Source organism: Protopterus annectens, chromosome 2.part0 (genome assembly GCF_019279795.1).
Source record: "Protopterus annectens isolate FY-2018-M chromosome 2.part0, PAN1.0, whole genome shotgun sequence".
NCBI lineage: Eukaryota > Metazoa > Chordata > Ceratodontiformes > Protopteridae > Protopterus > Protopterus annectens.
In genome coordinates this window covers 388,788,329-388,814,729 of record NC_056728.1, presented here as the reverse complement: position 1 = coordinate 388,814,729, position 26,401 = coordinate 388,788,329, and the positions used below count along the sequence as shown (strand labels likewise).

Here is a 26,401-nt window from a genome sequence, read left to right as displayed (position 1 = left end):
CTGCTAAACTTTGGAGGCTGAACCTGCAAATAATCTTTAACAGTCTGCATAGACTTTGCTTTGTCTTCCATTTTCTTTAAAACTGCCTCAACAGGAGGACCAAACAACACGTCAGATTGTAAAGGAGCATCTAAAATCCTTGTTTTAACATGTTCAGACAAATTTTGATCCCTTAGCCAGGCGTGCCTGCAAAGAACTGACCCAGTGGCAGCCACCCTAGACGAGGCCTGTACAGCATCAAAACCACATTGCAAAGAATGCTTACCCACCTGTTCAGAAACATGCACTAAATCTTGCAACTCTTTACAATCAATACCTACTGCCAAAGCATCAACCTTAGACTTTAATTGTGAAAGGAGATAGTTTTGGTATTTCAACATGTGAAACTGGCAATTCAAAGCCCTCATAGCAAGAGTGGAAGAAGTATAAACTTTCTTTCCCCATCTATCCAAGGCCCTAGCCTCTTTGTCTGCAGGAACCGGATTCTTAACAACAGAAGCCTTAACACCTTTAGGCCCCTGGCTAACAGTTTCTGGGTCTGCCCTAGGACTCTTAAAAAGATACTTATGAGCTTCAGGCACCCTGTAATACCTATCCGGCTTAACAGGAGCAGGAGGCAAAGAATCAGGATTAAGGGAAGCCTCTGTAAAAACATCTTCCACTACATCCAAAACAGGAGGTATAGCCAAAGGCCTATGCTGTGGAAGAAACAAAAATTCCCTAAGCCTTTTCCTGGAATCAGAGAAGTCCTGACCTTCCCACTTAAAATGCTCCCTCATGGAATGAAGAGTTTCTGAAAAAGAAAAATCCTCAGGAGGAGAAGCAGAAGGAGTAGAATCATCCACATCAGAATCAGAATAAGGAGAGTACTCCTGCAAGTCTTCAGCCGAAGACTCTGACACATCTGAAGCCTGCTCAAAACCCCCCAGCTCAGGCTCCACCCTAGGCCTCTTATCAGGAGGGGGCATAGAACCCCTAATCAAAGTAATCAAATCTTCTGCCATTTTAAGCATATGCTTCTTGGGCACAGTACCTGAAGAGCTAGGGGTAACACCAACTGAAGCTAAACCTGGCCTGCCCCTGGGAGAAGCCTTAGAAACAGAAGGAGAGGGCCAAGCCACCCTTGGAAGGGAGGGGAGTATAGTAACCTGAGAAGCCCCCTCAGCTTGACTTGCCTCCTGAGAGGCCACATCTTGCAATACTAAAGTCTCACCCTGGGAACACAAAGAAACCTCCGGTGGAGCCACCGGCTCCACCGACACCTCTAAAGAACCGGGGTCTGGTACAGACGGTTCTTCCAGCCTAGGCTTAACTGCTTTGTCCTTGCGCTTCTTTGTAGAAGCGGGCGTCGGAGCATCCGACGGCATTTTATAATTGCACCGCTTCCCAAAGACTAACCTTGCATAATCCAATCTCCTCTTTATAGTGCGTTTATTAAATCTAGCACAAGAGCGACAGCCAACAACGTCGTGCTCAGGCCCTAAGCAAGGAATACACAAAGTATGATAATCTCTATGCAGTATCTGTTTCCCACAAGAAATGCAATTATTAACTTTTTCTGACATCCGGTAAATCACTGAGGCAAGAAAAAACTAAAATATTCCCCAACGGGGTACTTAGCCAACTTTGAACTCGGTCTGAAACTTCGAAATCGAAAAATCTCAGAACGCCAACCGGCACTTGCAATGCTGCTTCTGCATCGGACCATGCGGCAAAAAAGACTGAGGATATGACGTCGGTCATGCGCATTTGTACCTTGACGTCCTGATGTCAGTCAAATGCGCCTTGACCGACGTCAGCCTTATACTTTGATATTCGGGCCGACCGAGGACAGCGGACTACCCAAGTGTAAGGACTGCAGCAATGTGAGATGAAGAACATCACCCAGCTTCAAAAATACAGTTGGAGCACGGGGAGCTGAGGGTTTCTGTGCCTTCCAAGGTAGCTCCATGGAGGAATGCTTAGGGGAATGCTTTCTGTGTTCCCTAGCTTCTTTGGGCTTTCTAACGGGGGGTTGAGCCCCTGAAGTGGAGGGTGTAGAGGGAGTGGATGGGGGACGTAAGCTCTTCAAAACCAACTTATTGCAGCAGTCAGCTAGAGACCACAGATTAAAACCACCACACACCTCACACAAACTAATTCAGCAGGGCTTAGAGAGTAAACACACTCCCTGTGGGCATCAGACAAGGGAATCTTATGCCCACAGGAAGTACGTTTTTTAAAACCTAAAGGTTTATCTGTTTTTTTTTTTCAGCCATGATAAACCAAAAGATATGAGATAAAGGAAGAAATTGAAAGGAAGAAAGGGAGAGAGAAACACCAGACAAATGAAAGAAACCTGCAAAAAACTACTAACTTTAAATTAACTATAAAATTGTAAAGGAGGCTTTTTTTTTTAAATATGTACTAAGAGGAATTAGAGGTGGGAGGAGAGGAAGAAAGAATGATAAGGACAATGGCAAAGTCGACTTACAGAAGTTAATATTGGAGCAATGCAATCCCAATGCTTCTTCTCTGAGCAGTAAATGAGATCTGAAGTATTCTGGGGAGGAGGCATTACAGGATGGAGAGGAGTAGCTTAAACATTGAATCTTGAGCCTGGAAAGCGACTGAGTCAGAACCAAGTTTGGATCCGAAACTCACAAGTCGAGGAAAGAATGAAAATGACAACATCAGATCAAAGTTATAGCCATAACTTTTGTACCTACTCATGAAAGGGTTCAGATATACTCATATTTATGGGGACATGATAAGATGAAGACTTTAGAAGTATGGATTAAAAAGGTTTCTATTATGGCAACTAAGGCTATGTGGGGAAGGGACTAAAAAATAATGCAAAAACTTAGAAAATGGAATGTCTTATTTACGGATATGGATAATAAGATACAGGTAGTGATAACGTTTTAGTCCCTTTAGTTTTATATATGGGTCAGGCATATTTTTAATAAAGATATGAAGGAATGTATCTGGGAGGGGAAGAGGGCAAGAATTAAGTTGGATCAGTTGATCCTACCAACAGAACAACACAGTTTAGGATTACCTGATTTGAAAGGATATTTTAGAGCTACACAGTTAAGGCTCATATACATAACACAATTTTATTTTATTTATTTTACATTTGTTGACCAGGCTAGTCTAACTGGATACATGTCCATTTTCAGTAGAGGCCTGGGGAGAAAAGCTCCAAGCATAAGCAATAACAATGTAAAAAAAAGGAAACAAGTGTAATAAAGTCATATAAGGTAACAGTACTACGGTAACATTGGTAAAAGGAGAAAAGTAAAATGGCATTAAAAAATATTGACTATAAACATTCAGGTAAAAGTTAAACTAAATATAAATAAACAAATGCATTAGATAGAATTAGGGTATATGTAGAAAGATTAAAGTTCTTAAATTTTATCATATTACTAAGATTAAAGCAAGAAGAGAAGTAACTAGTTTTGGAGGCAAAGAGTTGGGGGGAGGGGGAGGGTAAGAACAGGAGTGAAATAAAAGTTTCAGTCTGGGTTTGCACAAGGACAAAGCCACTTAGTTTTTAGATGTTCTTTTATGTGTTTTTTGAAATGAGATGCAGATGCTAGGGTAGATAGTTCAGTAGGGAGCTGATTCCAGTTTTTCCCTATAGTGTTTGAGAAAAGTGAATCACCAGCTTTGTTGTTAGATTTAATTGAGGAGACAAGGAGTTTATTTGCAGAACGTAGTGTAGCCAGATTTTTATATGGGGAGATCAGATTAGAGAGGATTGGGGTATCATTGGGGTGGTGTAGGATCTTTTGTGTGATAAGTAACTGTTGACAGAGTATATGGTTCTGTATTTCTAACCATCCTAGTTGTCTAAGGTTAAGGCAGTGGTGGGTTTTAAAGGGAGAGCATGTGATGAATCTAGCTATACTATTATAGCAGGTAGAAAGTTTAGAGATGTTGTTTTTAGATAGGTTAGTATATATAGCAGAGGCATAGAAAAGGGTAGAAATAAGGTGGGTTTGTGCGATAATTTTCCTGGCTGAGGGGGTAAGGAAGGGTTTAATTATGTAGAGGGTACCAAGTTTTTTGTTGACAGACTTTATGGTGGAGTTAATATGGTTGTCATAGTTAAGATGATTGTCAATTGTGACACCTAGTAGGCGGGTGGTAGTGTCTGGTGCTATATTAGTAGCATTATTAGAGGTTATAGAGAAGATTATAATTAAAAATGGAAATGGATGATAATGAATTGGAAGCAAGTTCAAGAAATAAAGAATGGGATCTTGGACACAGATCCTTAAGGAATAATAATAGCTATACAGAACATTACTTCGCAGGAAGTATTCTAAGAACTAAGCCAACACAAGAATGAAGAAAGAAGATTCTGCCAAGAGGGATGATTGCAAGTGTGGGTACAGAAAACAGACAAGAGGGGGCTGAAATTTACTAGAGAAAACTGACAAAGGAAACAAGGTATTGGGAGAAAATTATGAGAAGAGGACAGGTAACAGAGTGGGATGAAGCCAAGCAGACGTTTGGACTCTAGGCTAGAGACTGCCTTCCGTACCTGGGATTGATATCACAGTATAGGCAAAGAGAAAGGGATAGGTGAATCTTAAGTGAAAGACCTACTCTGGTGGGGGGTTTAGACAAATCTACAGACAAAAGCTGCTGTTAAAAGGGGGATAATTAGTAGGGTATACACAATATTGCATGATAACTATACGATTCAATCAGACAAGGTTAGAAAAAATTGGAAAGAGAGACTGGAAAAGCAATTTACAAGAAAAGAATGGAAGAACATGTGTATGGCTCCTAAGTATGCAACAAAGTCCAGAAGGTTTGGGATCTATGCTTGAAAGTGTTTGCAAAGATATTTTTAGACCCAGAGCAGACTTTAAAGAATTTTACCTTAGGCAGACAGCAATTATGGAATTGTGATGAGGTGGAAAGAGGTAACTGGGAACATATGTTTTGGGAATGTAATGATCTGGCTGATCTTAAAAATTCCCTAACACTCTCTGTCAGAAATATTGGGTGAGCAAATGGCTGTAACTAAAAACATGATTCTTTTGAACCAGGACACAGGCTCTGGATTGCCTAGACATGGTAAGTCCTTATTAACTTTAATTCTTTTGGCTGCCAGAATAAAAAAAAAATCTATAAATTGGAAAACAAAGTCTAAACCATCTGTATTTGAAGTACTGAATAATATACAGGAAACAAAAGAACTGAAAAGGGATCCTGAGAAAAAGGAAAGACCAAATTACACAGGAATAAATGAAAATTGTGGAAACAGTACATGCAGAATAATGTTCAGGAGGAGAAGGGTGAAAGGCAGGAATTCAGCAATTTATGTAATGCTTGACTGAGGAAGTTACAAGGAAAGGAAAGATATGTGATGTATAGTGTACATTAATGGAAAATATGTCAATACGGTTTCTTTACGGTTAATGTATGTTTGCCTACATATTAAGTGAAAATTTAATAAAAATGCTTAAAAAAACACTAAAAAAGGGAGAAATCTTAGCCACCAGGAAAGGCTGGAAGCAGTTTCCCTATTGCCCAATGTCATAGGGACTCTTCAGGGGGGACCCTGTGCTTTACTTTCTGTGCCTTCAGGGGTCACGGTATCTGAGACCTCCTTTTTCTTGATGTGTCAAATGGTGCAGGCAATACAACAAGATATTTCAATCTACATCAGAGAATAAATAAAACTAAATGAAGAGAGAGAGAAGATCACCAACCAGCACCTCCTCTTGCTCTGGAATAGAGTCCCCTTGAATGACAAGCACTGCAATTCCCTGCTGGCCTTCAAGCACAGCTTAGACAACTGGATGGGCACTCTAATGTACATTTTACTACATACAGATCTCGAAAAGTTTGGCGGTGCCTGACAGTGGTTATTGGCAAGGCACTCTGGTCTAACAGTTTTGTATTTCCTGACTCTTAATGAAGACTCAATACAAAGAATGTGCTTCACAATTCACAAAAAAACTTTATGAGCAAGAATGACTGATACTTCATAATTAGTCACTGGGAATAAATAAGAAATTGTAGCAGGGGAATGTCCCAGTCATGTCTTCCAAGTAGAGTTTCACCACAGGCTATTGACAAGCCTGTTATAGAAAGATGGTGTGTTTTGCAAAATGATGTGCCAAATGTTCACAATACACGTGGGAGCAGTGAGGAAGTCTATGAATATAAACGCCTGGTACACACAACCTTATTGTTAGTATACTTTATCTAAAAAATGACATCACAATTTTCCTTCAAAGGTGTTAGTGAGAGGTGGATTTCTGCTGCTTCCCCAGCCATCTCCCAATTATGAGAACAAGTTATGTCACATAAAAGCTGACAGCCAACAGATGAGGCATAAAGGACTTAAGACTGTCAAAGGGACAAGTGTCAGAGGAAAATGTTTTTGCATATTTCAGAATTTATAACAAATAAATAAACTAGAATAAATTACATCCTTCCATCTATCCTAATTATCCTACTTTAGCTGCAGGCTTTTGACTTACTCATATGAGTGGCGGAGATAAAGCATAGATAATGGTCACATTTCTTCACATTATGCTCTTCTCCAATGTAGTACAAACAGTGTCAGTGTGAGATCTGATTTGTGATATAATGACTGCAGGAGTAAGTCAAAGAACTTTCTGATGGTATATCACATGACCAAGATCTAAACCAGCAGCCAGAAAGAAGTGGGGAATACATCATTCTATGCAACGATAGAAGTCACACACATCACCCCCCTACACACACAAAAAAAAAGAAAACAAAGAATACAAGATTTTTCAAAACTACTTTGAGCAAAACATATCAGGGCAGGAAATCAAAACAGTTACCCCATAGCAAACAGCCTTCAAAGGCAGATGCAGTATTTATCATTACTACAGCTTGTGCTTCATCAGGACTGGAAAAGTACTCTGTTGTTGAGAATAACTGGAGATCACTGCCTTACCTTACCTTACCTACTACCCACTATTTAAGATCCTATTTATTCTGCTATTCTACTATTCTGAACCCCCCAAAAATGCACTGTATATAGTCATGTCCTGAAGATGTCTGAAGATGTATACAGAATAATATACGAGCATACACCTGGTTCTTACCTTCTTGTCTTTCTCTGAGCCATCAGTAAGGAGGATCCCTCTGCCTTGCATATGACGATAGAGAACCTTCTGAAGAGCAGACATGTCACACTTGATCACATATTCAACCTGAAATAATTAAAAGTTTAAGTCAAGCATCAGCAAAATATGCTGAATCTCTTAAACATTTTATTTAATTTTTACTGAATATATCTTTTAACAACAACAAAAGATGCACAGTTAACGGACACTTAAGTACAGGATCTTGAAGGCAACACAAAAGAATTTAAATGAAATGGAACTTTGGCTGCATAAAACTTATATAGCTAGAATGCGTAACCTGTAGTATGGTCATACCACACTCACAACTGTAAGCAGAAGCAGCTCCTCCATAACAGGCTCAGTCCTTCTGCAAGAAGCATGTAGGCATTGCTAGTAAAAATTAAAGTGATGTACTCTGTAAAAATAAAACTTATGTACTTACCATAAAGAAAGGTTTGTAGAATTAGTGGAGACAACCCTTAGACATTCTAAGGAATATGAGTATAAATACACAGAGAAGTGTTGTGAACCACAAATAAGCAGAGATTCCAGGGAGAAGAAATGGACCACCCTGAAAAAGTCAGAAAGTTAAATACTCTTACGCTGAAGGGGGCAAAATGGTAACAACAGCATTACCATGCTAGCATCTGGATGGTCTGAGTCAAGTGATGGATAGTCTGGCCAGGAAGAGGGAGTGGCTTCAAAAGAAGATAGGATTAGATCAGATAAACTGCAAAGGGGATAATCAATCAAACAGATAAAAAGCAGTGGAAAGGAACACCACCACTGAGGAGTACTGATAATGAAAATGGAGGTCACCCTAAGGTACTCCAAATATCACTGAAAAGCCAAGAGAATAGACACGAAAAGAAAAAAAGCAGCCAGATGTGCAATCACAAGCAGAGGACCCCAGTGGATAACTTGAAGCACACAGGTATGGGGAATGGCATGCTGTGAAAATGTGAACTTAAAGGTCTTATGCATAGAAATGAATTGGGACAAAAACATCCATAAAAACAAATCTGTTACACAAATACAGTACATTGTCCAGAAAAAATAAAATCCTCACTTGCAGACGGACTGACTGTCACATTTATTTTTTAATTAAAAAATACTGTTTTTGTTTTTAAGAGTGTTCCTCTTTAAGAACAGTCCAGTCACACACACCTGTCTTGTCATGTCTGTGTGCGCATTGTTGCATAGACATCCTGTTCTTCCTTTCCACTCGCACACGGAATTTTAAATACAAGACATTCCATTTTTGTGTTGCTGCTGGGTAAGTATGCTGGCAGATGAGTGAAAATTTAAGGTTATGTCAGTACAGTTTATATCTTATCTATTTGGTAGGGAAATAATAAATACTTGGATGGACCATGTGTGTCCTTATTTGCAGTATTAAGGGCATAGGTAATGCAAAAAAAATGTGCTGTTCACCTCAGTGACTGCTTAACTATGGAATCCTTTTTTATCTGCTAGAATTCTTCCCATTTACATATGTGTAGACCAAACTTGAACTCACACACACATTTTTTAGCTTGTTCCAACTAACTACGTTGTATTACACTGCAAAGTTTTGGTTGCAGATGGTTATTAGTCCCCAGATCCTGCTGTGCCATTTTGGCTTGCAGGGGGCTTATCATTCATGGTTCAATTCTTTCCTTTTAGAAATAGATGCAAATCATTGTGGCAGATATCTGTATTACTGTTAAATGCATGTATTCACATTTTAAGTCACATGGTAGAAAGAGACAAAGATACATTTGTGCAACTCAGATGATGTGAAAGAACATGCCTGACTACATGAGATTTTCCTAAAAGTTAAATCCAGAATACAGTGTTAAGTGTTCACATAGTCAGAAAGCTCAGTCACTTTTGTTTTAAGTGTCAGTATGATGCTGAAGCAGAAGTCATCCCCTAATCAACATTCCCAGCATCAGAGTAAATAAAGAAGTTATGTACTCACCATAACGTTCCATCTGAGTAGTTCTGCTTCATTTGTCTTCAACCTGTGGGTACATACCAGATCCAAGCCGGCAACTTCACAAGCATCTGCTCCGAGCTCCTCCCCTTACCCATAATAAACTACTACCTTCCAACTCTCAGACTGAGTTTGTTGCACCCGACACTGAACAACTCAATCCCAAAACACCTTACACACACAAAACAGATATGAACGCTGTCCATATGGTAAGGCCAGGGGGAAGGAGCGAGGGACGGTTGAAGACAAATGAAGTAGAACTACTCAGATGGAACATTATGGTGAGTACATAACTTCTTTATCTGAAGTAGTTTACTTCATTTGATCTTCAAACTGTGGGACAGAGTCCTCAGATACAAAACACTTGGGTGGCCCTCATGGAAGGATATTCCGGAGCAACACGGAACCAAAGGATGCTCACCTTCGAGAAATCAAATCCAATTTACAGTGAGAAATAAAGGTATGAGATGAGGACCAAGCAGGCACAGAACAAATGTCATCAAAGGATACTCTCAACCAAAAAGCTGCAGAAGTAGCCATGGACCTAGTTAAGTGAGCATTAACCCGACCCAGAGGAGACAAACCTTTATCCTTGTAGTTTTGAAGGATACATAGGGAGATCCACCTGGCAATGGTCACCTTGGAAATAAGTTTAGTCAAAAAAGGTTTAGAAAAGGACACAAACAACTGGTCAGATTTACAAAAGGTTTTGGTCCTGTGTAAATAGAACCATAACTGTCTATGAACATCCAACAAATGCAACTTGCATTCAATTTTGTTTGTAAAATTTGGGAAGAAAACAGGTAAACTGATAGTCTGATTGAAATTAACTGGTGCAAAGAGAAACCCTGTCCTTGTGGAAAATCATGTATGGAACCCTGACAGACAACGCCTGAAGTTCTGAAACTCTCTTAGCAGAGGTGATAGCCACTAGAAAGGCTGTCTTCCAAGACAAAAACGTAAGACCTGTGGTTGCTGCAAGTTCAAATAGAGGAGTAACCAACGCTTGAAGTACCATAGTAACGTCCCACGGGGGAATGGGATCTTTGACCAGAAGACATAAGAGGAAGGTACCTTTAATAAAGGCTTTGTACAATCTGGAAAAGGCTAAAGAAGCAGAGTTCTCACCCATGTGAAAATGAGAAATGGCGACTAGTTGAATCTTGACCGTAGACGAGCTAGCCCCTTTTTGAAAAATATTTTCAAAAAAATCAAGGATGGCCGGAATGGGAGCCGTGAAAGGATCTAAACTCCTTTGAGAAGCCTAAAAGGAAAAATGTTTTCATTTGCTGCGATAAATCTTCCTGGTTGACGACTTATGAGCTGCCATCAGAATAGACCTGACCGAAGAAGACAATCCGGGAGTTCTAGCAATTAAGGAAACTGGAGCAGCCAAGCTGTGAGATTCAGACTGTCCAGATTCAGATGAGGGGACCCTCAATGGGTGCGAAATGAGATCCTGAATGGGATCCAAGATTCAAGGAGAAGCTAGAAGATGAGACCAAAGGAAGGAAAACCATACCTGGCGAGGCCGAAACAGGGCAATGAGGATCACTTTGCTGCCCAGTTGACAAGCCTTCTGTATGAACTTCGGAATAAGGGGTACACAGGAGGATAAGCATAAAGAAGACTGGAAGGCCAAACATGGACTAGAGCGTCTCTGGGGGACTCCCCTGGTGGGGGTTTTAGAGCGAAGAACTCACTGCAGTTCGCATTGGAAGGAGATGCAAAGAGATCACAGCAAGGCTGATCCCACTCTAGAAAGATCTGCTCCACTACTGAAGGATTCAGAGACCACGCGTAAGGCATTAAAAAAGTCTGGCTTAGTTTGTCTGCTAGAATATTGGACTGCCCCGGAGTATGCATTGCTACCAGAAAATGATCAGTGGAGATCGCCCATTCCCAAACTCTCAAACTCTCATGGCCTTGCGACAAAGGGGGTAAGATCTGGTCGCTCCCTGTTTGTTGATATACCAGATCACCAAGATGTTGTCTGACTGCAGTGCAATGGTTCCCAGAGGTAGAAAGGCATGAATGGCCTGCAACGCTAAAAGGGCTGCCCTTATCTCCAGAAAGTTTATATGCAAACTGGTCTCGATTGGGGACCACATGCCTTGGACTGTCCTTCCAGAACAATGACCCCCACCCTAGTTGGGAGGCATCCATGGCCACTGTGGCTTGGGCAGGGGCTGGAACAAAAGGTCGTCCCTCCACAATTTCTGAAGACTGCATCCAACATAGAAGGGATGGCCTGCAGACTCTGCTGAGGTGTATCGGGTGTGACAACGAAAGATCCAACAAAGACCATTGCAATGCTAGAGTCCACTGTAGTACTCACATATGTAATCGAGTACATGGCAGAAGTGTTATCATCGCTGCCACAGAACCTAGGGCTCTTAAGACCGACTTTGCTGAGGGAAGGTGAGATCGGTAAATGAAAGTGACATGCATCCTTAAATTTCGAACACTCTCCGAGGTCAGGAAAACTTCTCTCTGTAACGTGTCTATCAATGCTCCTATGTATTCTATTATCTGGACAGGGTTCAGAAGAGATTCGGCCATGTTGATTGTAATCCCTAGATAGCATGCAAGCTGTACAAAATAGTCTCTGGTCCGACAAAGTAGATGCTTGGTGGGAGCAGTAAGGAGCCTATCGTCCAGGTAAGGGTAGACCTGAATCCCCTGAAGCCTCAGGTGAGCCGCTATTACTGCCTTCACTTTGGTGAACACCCTGGGGGCTGTGGTAAGATCAAAGGGTAGGGCTTGAAACTGAAAATGATTGGCTACTAGCCAGAAGCGGAGAAACCTCCTGGAGCTTTTGTGCATCTTTATGTGATAGCAGGCGTCCTGGGGGGTCGAACGAGCACATCCAGTCACTCACTTGCAGGTACGTTATGATGGACTGTAAAGTGATCATCCAGAACTTCTCTTCGGCAACTGACAGGTTCAAAGTAGACAGGTCCAGAATGGGCCTTAAGTCCCCCGTCTTTTTTGGCACCAAAAAGAACCTGGAGTAGAAGCCTGATCCAGACTGATCTGAGGGGGGACAGGTTCGATGGCTCATTTCTTTAGCAGCTTGGAAACCTCTAGCGCTGCTGACTCCATCTGCGTAGGTGGTACGTCTGGGAGGTGTTTGTTTGTAAGATGTAGGGAGAACCACAAACGGGACTGAATAGCCTCTGGAAATTATCTGAAGCACCCAACGGTCTGATGACATGGACTCCGATGCCGTCAGGTGCAATGACAGGTGGCCCCAGACTCCCTCCAGAGCAGAACAGTCTGGCAACCCCTCAGGGCTGCTGTGCGGGCCTGTCCGAGGACTGTTCTCGTGACCCAAAATAACTCAGACCCCCTCTGCCTCTGGGCCGGCATCTATCCTGTCCCCCTCTGCCTCTAGGGGAAGAAGGGCCCTGAGTGTGGCGCGAATACTGAGACTTCTGGGACCACATCTTCTTTTGCCCTCGCTGTTTCCTGGAAAGGATCTTTGAGGGTTCGAGAAGCAGATTCTGATGGCAGACAGTGTCTTCCCGTCTTTCTCACTCTGGACCAAGATGTCATGGATGGTCTTACCAAAGAGGGAAGAGATGTCATACTGGGCATTCGCAAAAGACGCCTTGAAGTTTTCCGTGAACTGACACAATCTGAGCAAGGTGTTACACCTCATGGACACAGAGGACACAGCCACCCTAGCCGCTCCTTCAGTCGCATGTGAGAGGAGTCGCACAGACGTATTGGAAACCACTGTCAAGGTAGCCATCCCACAGAGAAAGTAGCCCTGTCCTCCTGGGACATGGACTTTGGGGGGAGACACAGCCAGTTCCTTAACCAGGTTGCGCTGTAGTCGAGTAACTTGGGCCAGATAGTTCAGTGCCCTGATAGAAAAGGTCGCTGATGCATAACCCCGCTTCCCTAGGCGATCCATCATCCTAGACTCACGGTCAGGAGGATGGACTGAGGAACTCTCCTGGGCTAGTTCCTTCTTGGTGGCAGCCACTACCACCATAGCGTCTACAGGGGACCATTTATTCCAAGCCAGTCTGTCTGCAGGGGGGAGGGCTCAATATTTTGTCCGGGTGTTTAGGGACTGGTTCCAGTGTCCAGTTCCTTCCAAGCCCGTGAGGTCACTAAGTCCATTAATGGATCCATGGAAGGGGACACCCAGGAAGTAGACGGGCCCATGCCGAAAGCCTCCAGGAACACGGATTTGTCTAAAGAAGGTTTTGGGGCAGACCAACCTACCCACTGGCGCAAGATTTCCATGATGTCTCCGAAGGAGACATCCTTGGCAGATTATCTAGGGGAACCTTCCACATCATCCAAATTAGTGTCCTGGGTGAGGGATTCCGAGGAGGAATCCAAGTGCCTCCTCTTGCATGTATGCTTGCGAGGAACCTCTCCGGTGGGGTGGGCTTTCCGGTGGAAACTGGCAAACCACTTGTTCCTCAAGGGGAACCATCTGAGGCTCCTCGAGCATGGGCTCTCCCTGTGGTAAAATGATGGGATTCACACACAAAGCAGAAGGAGTTGGGGCGGAGTCCAAAGATAATAGTCAGGGGCCTCGATCTATTGGAGAGAACCCTTTCCACAACGTTGAATGCCGAGAGAGAGCAAGCATCCTGGGACACCATTAAGGGAACCACTCTCCCAGGATCTGATGCGGGAATCGGAGCCGGGCCAAAGTAGATGGCACTTCGAGAAGGGGGCCGTGACCAGACAAGGTCAGAGCAGACTGAAACAGCTCCACCCCCTCGGATCTGACAGCCAGGCTCCGGCTCTGAGAGCCACTCGCATCCAAACTAGTTGGATCCGACATGCTCCACGCACCTGCTGGCATTGAGGAAACAGGTACCATAGGCGCCGACCCCCTGACTAGGGGAATTGTCGTATCCATGTACTCTGAAACTGGGGGTCGGATCGGAGAAGGAGATATATGTGTAAAGAAGGGAAATGAGCTCCCCCTTCCAGAAGGAGCCAGCAAGACTCCCATCTGAATTTGTGTGCGAATAAATCTCTGCATCATTTTATCCAGAGAGACTGTGGGTGGACCACGACGAAGCCACGGACTCCGACCTGGCAGGTCAAAGAACCAAGGCTCTAGAGGGTGGTCTGGGCTCCTCTGGCTCTGGAGAAAATCTAGGAGATCAGACCCGAGGGGAGTCATGGTGCCTAGGCTGAATTTTGGTTGGAGGACCGGTTGGATCCGAAAGGTCCGAGGACCTCTTTCTCTTGTCAGATCTGTGCTCTCCCTCCTTCTCTCTGCCTTTTTTATGCTCTGCATCCACAGGCTTAGAGGCAGAAGGATGAGTCCCAGCTTGGGAGGGAGGTGAAGCAAGGACAGGAGTAGAAGGAGAGGCGGTCAGAGAAGCAGAAGAGGAGGCAGCCGCCTCTGTAGAAGGGAGCAGGCCCTTAATAACCAGTATTGTCCTACGATCCTTAAGGGCACGCAGGTTAAAACCCGCGCAAATACTGCAATCAATAGCTAAATGGGCTACACCCAAACAAAGCACATAAAGAATGTGGCCGTCAGCAGGTGACAATTTGTGGCCACACTCAATGCATCTTTTGAAAACCTGTTTAGGGAGATCAGCCATATCTCACTAAACAACAAGAAAAAAATTTTGAGAAACACACTCCACTCACCACACACACAGACAAGCACACAGAAGACTGAGGGGGGAGGGGAAAGTCTAACTACTACAAACTACCTAAAACTAAAACAACACCTACACTCGAAGAACCAGCAAAGGGGAGGAAGGGAGGAAATCTAAGCTACCAGCACACACACAAAAACACTAATAACTTTTGAAAAAGACCCACTCACAATTTGGAGCTCAAGAATCACGATGCGTTGGACGCCGCAGCAAACAAGATCTGAGGGTTGGATGGCAGTGGTGGTGTATTATGGGTGTGGGGAGGCGCTTGGAGCAGATGCTTGTGAGGTTGCCGGTTCGGATCTGATACGGATCCGGTACCCACAGGTTGAAGATCAAATGAAGTAAACTGCTTCAAATCTTAAATTATTATTTGGAGCACCTCTGATGACTTTTTGGAGTGGAAGAATAACATAAAACCTAATTTGCTATTTTGTTTAAGAATGTAACTGAATGATGTCTTGTTTCACAGTTTGCACAGAAACCATCTGTTGAAGCATGAGAAAATGCAAATATGAATTTATTCCACCTTTTGTTTCTGGCTTGTGTACTAAATGACTGACAGGGTCTAAAAAAAATTATCTTTCTTATACATTCCCTGTCTTTTATCATGCACTTCCTCTTAGTATTTTGTTTTTGTAGATAACAGTTTTGTTTGTGGAAAATTATTATTAGCTAGCTCTTTCTAAATAGCCTGGGTATGATCTTTCAGAAGTAGAAAAAAGTTTGAAAAACTCTGGAATGGAGTTCAGAAGTCAAACAAAGGACACATTCCTCTATCACATCCCTCCACTGGCAGTGAACTTTGTTGTCAGATTTACTTTGAACAAATTGCACTTTGAGATTATGAATCAGCATCAGGGGTAGGCTGGGTAAATGGTTATTAACCATTAAGCAGTATCTGAACTTCAGCTAAAAGTTAAAACCAGAAGTAATGTCAGTGTGCCAAGTTAGCACTTTCCAGTAATATTGCAGGATTTATCTGATCCTGGAAAATAAGAGGTTTTATATTTTTCGAATGCCTCAGTGGTACACTGCCTGTAATACTGTCAGTTTTCTGTATAAATCTTTCTTTGTAATCTTTTTTGTGTTAGCATTCAGTGCATGTGGCAGGCGTTTTTTCATAGTTTCTGTTTTAAAACCTATTACGGTAAGTATGTTTCATTTAGTAAAAAGAATTCAGTCAGAACTGCATTACAAAATTACAATTCATTTATAATTGTAAAAATATTTTTATACAGACTTGATAATAAAACAGTAATACAAATGTCAGCTACATTTAGCACCAGAATTTGCTTCAGGCAGGAACTCGACCATGAAATTACCCAGCTCACAACCTACGATAACATTATAATGCTTTGCATTTCATAGTGATTGTGTTCAGAATTTTTAACATGAAAAGCTGGCAACCCTAGCATATATATATATATATATATATGAATATTTTATTACTAAACAAGTACAAACATCTGCATATTGATTGTAAACATCCAGCAGGTATTAATGGCAATGTTTGGACATTATATAAGTTTTCATTTGATGTTATGAAGTATATTATATTTTCAAACTGGGTCAAGTTATTAACAGAAATATTTACATGGAACGTACTCAGAATTTGGCAAAAAAAAGAAAGAAAGAAAGAAAATCACATGTTCCTTACTGACTACTTTAATTTGGGTAAGCAGGCATTCCTGACCTGTGTGCTGGGCTGTCCTATGAAATACTGTTCCACAATGCTATGATGCGGACACTGCCTGAGACAGTTACATAAATATGCAAAATTACTAAACATCTAATTTTTGCCTTTAAACAGTTCTACAGTTTGTGCAGACTGGGCTATGAAGTCATGTTCTGCAATGCATTTCATTATAAACAATATATATACATTTTTAAAATAACACATATACTGCCAAAGATATTAGCATAAATATGTTACTTATGCATATTTTATTGTCCTACAAAGCAAATGTATGTACAAAGTGATAATACAGACAAGCTATCACTGCAGGATTTTTCAGCATTATGCACACTTTCATCTGATGACATGAAGTTTTACACAAACTCCTTCTGGTTCAAGCCATCAATATTAGTACAGTTTGAATGAATAACCCTGAATGCAAACACTCATAATTTTGAATAAAAACACATCATGGTAGCTCACTACTTTGCAGACTGCTATCAGACAGTGTATCCCGTATACTGAAATGAAAGAACCAAAAATATCAGAAAGGATAACCATTTATTTCCCCTCATAAAAATGCACTACGTGCTATATGTAACAAAACAAATCTTGTTAAAGGGGTTGGACTACTGTACTGTCTTTGCTATGACAAATATAAAATCCTCTGCAGGGAGAAGTGAAAGCATTTTGCTTACTAAAAAGGGTTCTGATCGGGCTCTTTAAAATATTCCTTCTGTGAATAACCCCCACTCTACTTCCTGGTTCAACTTCTCTGCAACCCTTCTTCTTGGGTGGTGACACATGGTTGTTGATATCTCATTTGTTTACTTATATTTTCTGATTATGCAGGATGTCCCTTGACTTTTGCCTCATATATCTGCCCTGTCCCTGAGGATTACAGTCAGTCAACAGTGCTACACATTAGAGCTTCACAGTTCCTATTCTTTGAAAATGCATGTTAATGCAAAAGCTGTTGTTCTGTTAACATTCAACATAAATTAGAATGTTTGTCTTTTCGGCTTCTTCCCGGTAAGGAGTCGCCACAGCAGAACTCCAGTCCGCTAATGACTGGCAGTAAATTTTTACGAAACGCAGAGGTGCCAGCTCGACATCCAACCTTCAACGGAGGCACGCCCATACATGAATTAGAATAATATTTAAAAACTATCCCTCATTTGTGGTATTAATCCCTCAATTTGGCTTTGTCTCTGATTTTTTGACCTAAAGAAGCTGACAACTATGCCCTTGTGCCTTAAGGTAATTCACTGTCTTTCACTGCAGCTTTACTGTATATGCTACTGCCATTCTTGCATTTCTTTTCACTTTGTCTCACAGCTGCATCCACTCCATACACAATTAGTGATCAATAAGTTGCTATGCACTTTGCAAATCATTGTTTTGCTATTACCCCCACTGTTTTTCAACCATGGAAATTTCAAACATTAATAAGCAGCTGGAAAATAGTTTAAGGAGTGGAACAGATGCTTCCTTTGCTGATTGGTTGTTTTTACTCTGATGTCAGGCATATTCTGGCTCCCTTTTATTTTCTTTAGGAAGTGTTCCAGCAATTCAATGAGCAGTAACGATGATTTGCAGGATAAAAATATTTACATTTTTCAAACAAATGGGGAAGAAACCAGTCAGTACACAATTGTGGACACAATGATCTTGGTCCGATCTCTACTTTGGGCTATTAACAAAGAGGTAAGAAATTATAGGGTAAGGGTAGGGGATTAAAAACTGCCTTTTTCTTAATTTTTAATGGAACATGCAGTTTTTAAATTTGGATTGTTACATATGCACAATCAAGGAATTAGCAGTCCTGTTTGTGCATGTGTAACAATCAAAACAAAGCAAGTGGAATGTTTTAAAGTTGAAATAACCTAATATGGGCTGCACACATGGGAGGAAAGAATTTTCCTAGGCAGTGACATTGCAGGCATCATTCTGTACATTAGAGATCCTGTGCTATTGGTGCAAATGAGTAACAAAAACAAAGTGGTGATGCAGTAGTTAGCGTTGTCACCTCACAACAAGAGATTCTTTGGTTCGATTCTCAGCTGTGGCGCCTTCTGAGTGGAGTCTGCATATCCTCCCGGTGGTCAGATGGGTTTCATCCGGGTGCTCTGGTTTTCTCCCACATTCCAAACAGATACAGTAGGTGGATTGGACACTCGGCCATAGGTGAAAGTGTGTGCCTGAGTGAGTGATATGAATGAACTACCATGACAGGGCTAGCCACCCGGCGGTGTAAACCTTGGCTCAAGATGACTGTCACTGTTGAAGTGACATCCCGGCCCCATGTGCAAAATGGGAAAAGGGGTTGAGGATGAAAGGATGGATGGATCAATAGCACTGCACTGGTATAGAGTACCAGTCTTACCTCCAAAATAATGCTTTTTTTTTCCTTTGCAAATCTAGTAAGCATGCATACTGTCATTTTCTTTAAACAATAAAATGTATCTTGTGACTAACAGTCTTAAGCTTGCTCTGTCAATCAGTATCATTTATTATGTCTGTAAGTGTAAAAAAGGACACTTTATAGTATGTCTAAATTCTCTCATCTTGGTCTCAAAAACTATGAAATATCATAAGAACGTGTGTGGATCATTTCTGTAATCACGCATCTAAAATAATTTTATGAACACCTTTATCACTAACACGTATTAGCACATTAGCTGCCGTGTGAGATCTTCATTAATTAAAGTAGGAAATTCATTCAATGCTTTTATCAAGATTTAAGCCATCAAGTCTATTATACTTCACTGTATAACATACAATTATGTTGTCTAAAGAGAAAAAAAAATTAAATGAAGTCAGGTAGCTTTGTTACTGGCAGTGTGTGTGGTAGACATTTAGAAAAGAAATTCATCCTGGGTAACATTAACTTTAGAAATGTACATGCTGTATTTCACTCTGGATTAAGAAAAAACTGTCATATTTAGTGACTTTTAGATATCGCAGAGTTGAGCTTTTGTAACTTTTCTAAGATTCTGATCAATACAACACACATTCATGCATAGAAATATCACTTCCTGTTGGCACTTGAAACCTGTACTTAATTCAGTCAGTCAGTCAGAGAACTGGTCTACTCTCTTCTGTCGCTAACATGCCTTAGTTGAAATGTCACAGTGCAGCACTACTGCTACAGTGCACTGTGTATAAGCTTTTTTAACCTTGCATATGGCAGAATAATCAGAAAATTATTAAACAAACATGTTCTTGTGAAATACTAAATCTAAAAGGAATGCTCTAACAGTATTAGCTGGCAATACAGTGCAACTACTGTTATTTATTTATTTACTGACATTTGTTTACTGGGAAAGTCTGATTGAGGACTAGTACCCATTTTCAGTGGAGCTGCAGGGAGGGGAAAAAAAAAAAATATATATATATATATATATATATATATATATATATATAAATATATTATATATATATAAATATATATATTTTGTACTGACATATGTCCCATGGACCTCCACTGGCTAGATTTTTTTTCTTGCAGTTTTTACTGAATGGTTTGTTTGTGTGACCTCTTCACCCTTTGGTTTGTATGTCAGTTGGGATACTTTGCAGATACCTTAATGTATATGGCATCAGCTGGGATTAAAGCCCTGAGTTCAAACAATCCACTTGTGTTGGTAAGGTCACTAAAAAGACTGAAACATGCACATTCACACCTACTGGGGTTTGGCTTTACTGGCCTGAAAGTACGTTCACAAGCCATGTAAGAGTTTTTTACTGAATGGGTTGCCTGTGTAACCTTTTTAACCCCTGGTTTGGGTGATTCTAGATGGGAAACAACATTTTAGTAACTTGTTACAAAATTTTTGAATAATGTACTCGTACTCTCAAAACAGCTGCTGACTACACAAATAAATAAATGGGTAAACAGGCATAAGCTTTTCAAGGACAGGATGAGACATTTCAGCACATTCACACTAAAAATCAAGACTAGTAAGGGAAAGAGGAAAATCCCACCCTTCTGCAAACCTTCTCAAGAACTACCTTAAGAATAAGCAAGACAGATCATGCTTATAGCTACATCTCCCACAGACTGTTACTTCTCTGGAACAAGCTTATATTTCACGTGAAACAGAGCCCCTCCGTGACCCTCTTCAAACGCAACCTAGAGCAATGGATGGATGACCGCAAATTCACTCCTGGGGTGGTGCCCATGTCCTTCCTGGACAGAGGAAGTCGGTATTAACTACCGTAGACCCTTAACACTGCAAATTTCACTCACCTAACCACTCACAATTAGGGCAACTCAGGAAAAATATGGCTATACTCGTAAGGGCTCTAGGGCCGTTTAACCTAGTAACCTCCTATGAACCTAGGACCTCTGAATATTCTATCAACCTATGAACTCTGAATATTCTTTTCTTTTTTTTTTTACTTTAAATACAACACAGACACACACATATCAGACCAGAAATTTACTCTATTTCTGAGCAGACAAGCTTTTATGTCTCTCACACTTCTTCAGACTATAATTCTCCACCAAATATAACTGTTACTTTATACATTCATGTAAAGTTTAACAACATCCTTTAAAGAATTCACACAAAAAATATATAGTATGATCTGATGTTGTTTCTTCCATCTGTTCATCAAAAGATGCGTCTTTGGATCCAACCTTGAATCTGACTTTGGCCACTTCAGACTTTATGATTCAAATCTCAGGATTACCTCCTTACCCATAATACCCTCCTATCCCCCACATTACGTCAGATCTCGTTTGTCACTCTTAGTGAACAGACATAGTCCCATTTGTTCAGACTCTCCACAGTTAAGTGTGCGAAACTTAACTAAATAACATTTTACATTATATATATATATATATATATATATATATATATATATATATATATATATATATATACACATATATATATATATACACACACACACACACATATATATATATATATATATATATATATATATATATATATATTTTAATATGTTTTATTAATATTTTTAAAAATGTTTTCTGTAAGCCTTTGTTTCAGGAGAATTTGTCTTTACCTCCCATTATATATGTGTTTGTGGGTATATGTCCAAGTGTGTCAATGTTTTCTAATAACAAGTTGCAAGGATTTAGTATGGAGCATATAAATATGCACGTGCTAAGCTGCAAAAGTCTGTAAAAATGTGAGACAGCGGTGAATGAAGTGTTTGACCAAATAAGCATACAAGTCACAAAACATTTTATTTATTATTTATTTTATTTTACATTTGTTTACCGGGCTAGTCTAACTGGATATATGTCCATTTTCAGTAGAGGCCCGGGGAGATAAGCTCCAAGACAGAACAATGATAAAAAACAACATAACAAATAGGTAAGATTATAACATTAAACAAAAAAATCATAATTACAATACATATTACAGGTTAAATTCGTCAGTGCTGAGTGCAGGCATTATATAGCAGACTGGTACACTATGTGGTGTTCATGAGGTAGATAGAATTGAGATCAAAAGGAAGGAATCACAGATTATGAGTAGAAAGGGTAGGTAGAGCAAAGTTTGAAGACACATATCTAGTCAGGGTTAGTGCAGGGGCATAACCAGTGTGTTCTGAGGAACACTTTCAATTTGTTTTTGAAGAGTGATAGCGAGGGAAGTGAGGAAAGCTCATTAGGGAGGAGATTCCAGGCTTTTCCAACAGTATTAGAGAAGAGGGAGTTGCCAGCCTTGTTGTTTGGTTTAGAGGTAAGTACTAGTAGTTTGTGAGAAGATCTTAATGATTTCAGATTTTTGTAGGGGGTGATGAGTGTGGATAGAATAGGAGTTTTGGAAGGTATGTAAAGAGTGTTGTGGGCTATAGCTAGTTGATGGAATTTAATCAGGTTTTGTAGTTGTAGCCATCCCAGCTGCTTTATATTAATGCAATGGTGGGTTCTAAATGGGTTGCCTGTTGCAAATCTGGCAATGTTATTGTAGGACATTTCCAATTTGCTAAGGTTATTTTTAGATAGCTTAGTAAAGATGGGTGATGCATAAGGAAGTGTAGTGATTAGATGAGTGAGAGCTATAGTGGATTTAGCTGTAGGTAAAAGGTAGGTTTTAATCCTACAGAGAGAGCCAAGTGTTTTGTTGACAGTTTCTATAGTATTATTAATATGGACATCAAAGTTCAGATTATTGTCGATAGTGATACTCAGTAGTTTGGTGGTCGGGTCTGGTGATATAATAGTTTTATTGGTAGAGATAACTTAGAAATCAAAAGGAGTGGACTTTTGGTTAGGAGAGAAGAGAAGGAGTTTTGTCTTTTTGGGGTTTAGGAGAAGGCACCTATGTGTAAACCATTGTTCAACTGTGTTAAATACTTTCTGGGTAAGAGAGTGAAGTTCGGAAGAGGAAGTGGCTGAGCATCAGTGTGGAGTCATCAGCATATTGTATGCATGTGGCTTGGGGGGTGGCAAGATGAAGGTCATTAATAAATATGGAAAAAAGTAGAGGTCCTAGGATGGACCCTTGAGGGACACCAAGGTAAACGGGCAGGAGGATAGATAGAGACTTGTGCCATAGTACGGCCTGTTGTCTATTATCCGGGTAGGACTGGAACCACTTTATGGAAAATGTATCTAGTGACAGGGATTTAAGTATTTTGATGAGAATCTAGTGATTTACCATGTCAAAAGCTTTAGACAGGTAATAAATAGTGCTGAAGAGAGCTTGTTAAGGTTGCAGTTTTTATTGATACAATCAGTGAAGGAAAGGAGGGCAGTGGTAGTACTATGTGAAGGTTTGAATCCATGTTGACGGTTGGATAGTAAGTTGTTTCGGGTTAGATGATCAAGTAATTGTCTATGAATGCATTTCTCCATGATCTTTGCCAAAGGAGAGAGAAGGGCAATACGGCGGTAGTTGGAGAGTTCAGTGGAGTGTCCACCTTTATGGAGGGGGATAATATGGGAAATCTTCCATAAGCTAGGGATATGACTTTCGGTAATAGTTCTATTGATCAGAATGGATATGGAATAAGCAATAGCTTTGGCTGATTGTTGTAGGAATTCAGCAGGCAGTTGGTCTGCTGAGGGAGAGCATGGTTTTAGTTTCTGTATTAGGGTTAGAATATATGTTGCTGGGACAGGTTGAATATGAAAAGGGGGAGATGAGGTTGATTTATGGGAAGGTAGAGTAAAGTTATTAAGGTGATAGTTGACTAGCTAGTGTTTGGATAGCATTAGTAAAAAAAAGGTATTGAAAGCATTTGCTGTACGCATTGGATTTTTGTGGTCAGTATTTTGAGGGTTTGGAGTAGTAGATTGACCTGGATGGAGTAGTTGGTTGATGCTAGTTCAAAATTTTTGTGGGTTGTTTTGATTAGATTGTTGAGATTGTAAGTAGTAGTTTCTTTTATCGGAAATTATAGCTTTCTTGGTATCATTTCTTAGCTGTCTAAAGGTCTGTTGATCTACAGGATTTTTAGTTTTTCTCCATTTAGCCCAGATTTTATTTCTAAGATTTATTTTGTGTTTTGTTTTTTTTGACAGCCATGGTGCAGAGCTGGATTTAATTCTAATTAATCTGGTTGGAGCATGGTGGTTGAGAATGGCAAGGAAGTTAGAGTTAAAGTAATTAACGGCTTCATCTAAAGAGAGGTGTTGTAAGGAAGACCAGTTGCAAGCTCTTAGTTCCATTTGGAATAGTTCAGGGTTGAAGTTCTTTTTAGATCTGATGTTTTTAACAGATATTGGAATGGGAGTATTGGTTTTATGTCTGATGATGTAAGTAAGTGGTCACTTAAATCATCAGGGAGAGTTCCAGATTCATAAATGTGAGGATGATGGTTTATGAGAATCCAGTCTAATAAGGTTTCTTTCTTGTTAGATTTATTTATCCTGGTGGGGGAGGTAATGGTTTGAGAATACCCATATAGGTTAATATGGGTTGTGGGGAGACTGCTACAGTGGCAGTTCCAATCAATGTTTGTGTCGCCTAGGATTATGGTCTCTTGGGGCAAGTGTTGGGAAAGCCAACAAAGTATATTTTCCATGGTGGCAGGTAGCAGGTGGTAGATACATACAGATAATATAGATGGATTTGGCATTGTTCAGATGAAGTTTGGAGATAAGAATTTCTGCATTGGAGTCTATGGGTAGTTTACAATCATAAGTGGTTAATTGTAAGCTAGATTTATATAGAATAGCAACTCCACCGCCTTTCTTGGTTACTCTGTCTACTCTCAGGATATTATATCCAGGTGGGATGATTTCATTGTCTTTGGTTACAGGTTTTAACCATGTTTCTGTTAAGCAGAGGATGTCAAAGGAGTAGACTTCAGTTAGAGCTTGGAGTTGAGTTACTTTATTGTTAATGCTACGTATGTCAAGATGAGCCATTAAGAGTGAGTTAGATGGTTTAGAGAGGGCATGAGTAGGTGAATGTTTGTGGTTATGGAGAGAGATGGGAGCAATTGTTGGGACTGGTTTAGGGTGGATGTCACCATCTTTTAATGAGAGTAGTGAACTTAGATAGTGTGGGTTAGAGAAATTGCTGTGTAGAAGTAGGCCTTTCCTGGGATACAGATTGTTGTATTTTATGTGCAGTGTTCTACGATACTTAGGAAGTATGTATTTAGGTGAAGATGTTATATTAGCATGGATGAAAAGGAGAGGAGGGATTGGAGAGTTAGTTTCCTTATTAGGGTAGCTTAGATATGGACATAGTGGGTGTTCAAAGAAGGTGAGTACATGGGTGAAGATTAAAGGAGGTAGTAGTAAGAGTGTGAATAAGAGTAGGACATAAGATGGGGTGGGTGATTTAAACATTGTATGAATAAGTATGGATTATATGTTGGTAGAATGTAGAAGTAAAAAAAGGGTGGGGATGAAAGAAGGGAAAAGGGTGTGGTATGATTAAAAGGGGAGAGGTGAGTGGTTAGATATGAAAGAAATTAGGTAATCGGAGTGCGTTAAGAGAGTAAAGGCAGGACGAAGAGTGTGTTTGAAGATTAATGGTAAGAACCAGAGGTGTGTTTAGAGATTAATGGAAAGAGGGAGAGGTGTGGTTAGAGAGCAATGTTAAGAGGAAGAGGTGTGGTTTAGTAAGTATAAGGGTAGGAACCCTGGGGGTGGGTGAGAAATGGGGGTAGGGAGCGGGTAGAAACAGATAATGAAGCAGTTAGCGAAAAACAATCACCTGGACTAATTCCAGGTGGTAGGTAAGAATAGTATAGAGGCTAGAAAGGTGTTTGTGGACAGTAGAAGTGGAGGGAAAAAAGAGAGGACTAACTAGCACTTCAGGGACTACTGAGCTGAAGAAATTGGGGTAATTAGCTGGTCATGAGATAAGGGTAAGAGGAGATTTCGGCTGGAATAAGGGTGCCACCTAGTGGACAGTTTGAGTATTGCAGGCTTGTATGAGAGGGAGTAAGTTGGTTGACAGCAAGGAACAGTGTGTCTATGACAAGAGGGGTATCTATGCAGGAAGGAGGAGAGAGGTAGTTAGAATACAGAAGAGAGGGGAGTAGAGGCTGCTGGCTGTCCTAGCTCAGGACTGGATTTAACACTTGTGCCAGTGGTACAATAAATAGAAAATCTTCCTTGTAGGAATTATTCAGCAGACATACTTTACTTGTTTCCTTGAAAGAGGGATTGTAGGGTAGTTATGCAAAGAACATCTGTGCGGTATTTTGCTCATCGTTCTTTTAGTTTACCTGTGCTGCAGGAATTTAATTTACACCATTATGAAGGCACAGGATCCCTCAGCCACATCAGTACTGGTACTGCAGGATTTAAACTTGCACCATTATGGAGTCATAAGTACTCTCAGCCATATCAATCCTTCTACAACTGTACCTTCTGCAGTGGTTCAGGTGATGGTAGATGACAGGAACTCACTGCAGATATATTAGACCATGGTAAATAAAGATAAAAGTAGAATGACCCGAATGAGAGTTAAGGCAATAATTAAGAAAGTACAACTGAGGAAGTGAAACTTACCATAACAGTAGATGCTCTAACAGA

At 40.5% G+C, this 26,401-nt stretch overlaps 1 protein-coding gene across 2 annotated transcripts in view; it reads right to left on the bottom strand.

Moving 5' to 3' along the window:
• Positions 1-26,401, bottom strand: part of LOC122793098 (probable global transcription activator SNF2L2) — a 2,696,898-nt gene that overhangs the window by 888,226 nt on the left and 1,782,271 nt on the right. For both annotated transcript variants that reach the window (XM_044060828.1, XM_044060829.1), the window contains exon 21: positions 7,089-7,196. In XM_044060828.1, coding sequence (XP_043916763.1) covers positions 7,089-7,196 — 108 coding nt within the window. The remainder of the gene's footprint in view (positions 1-7,088; positions 7,197-26,401) is intronic.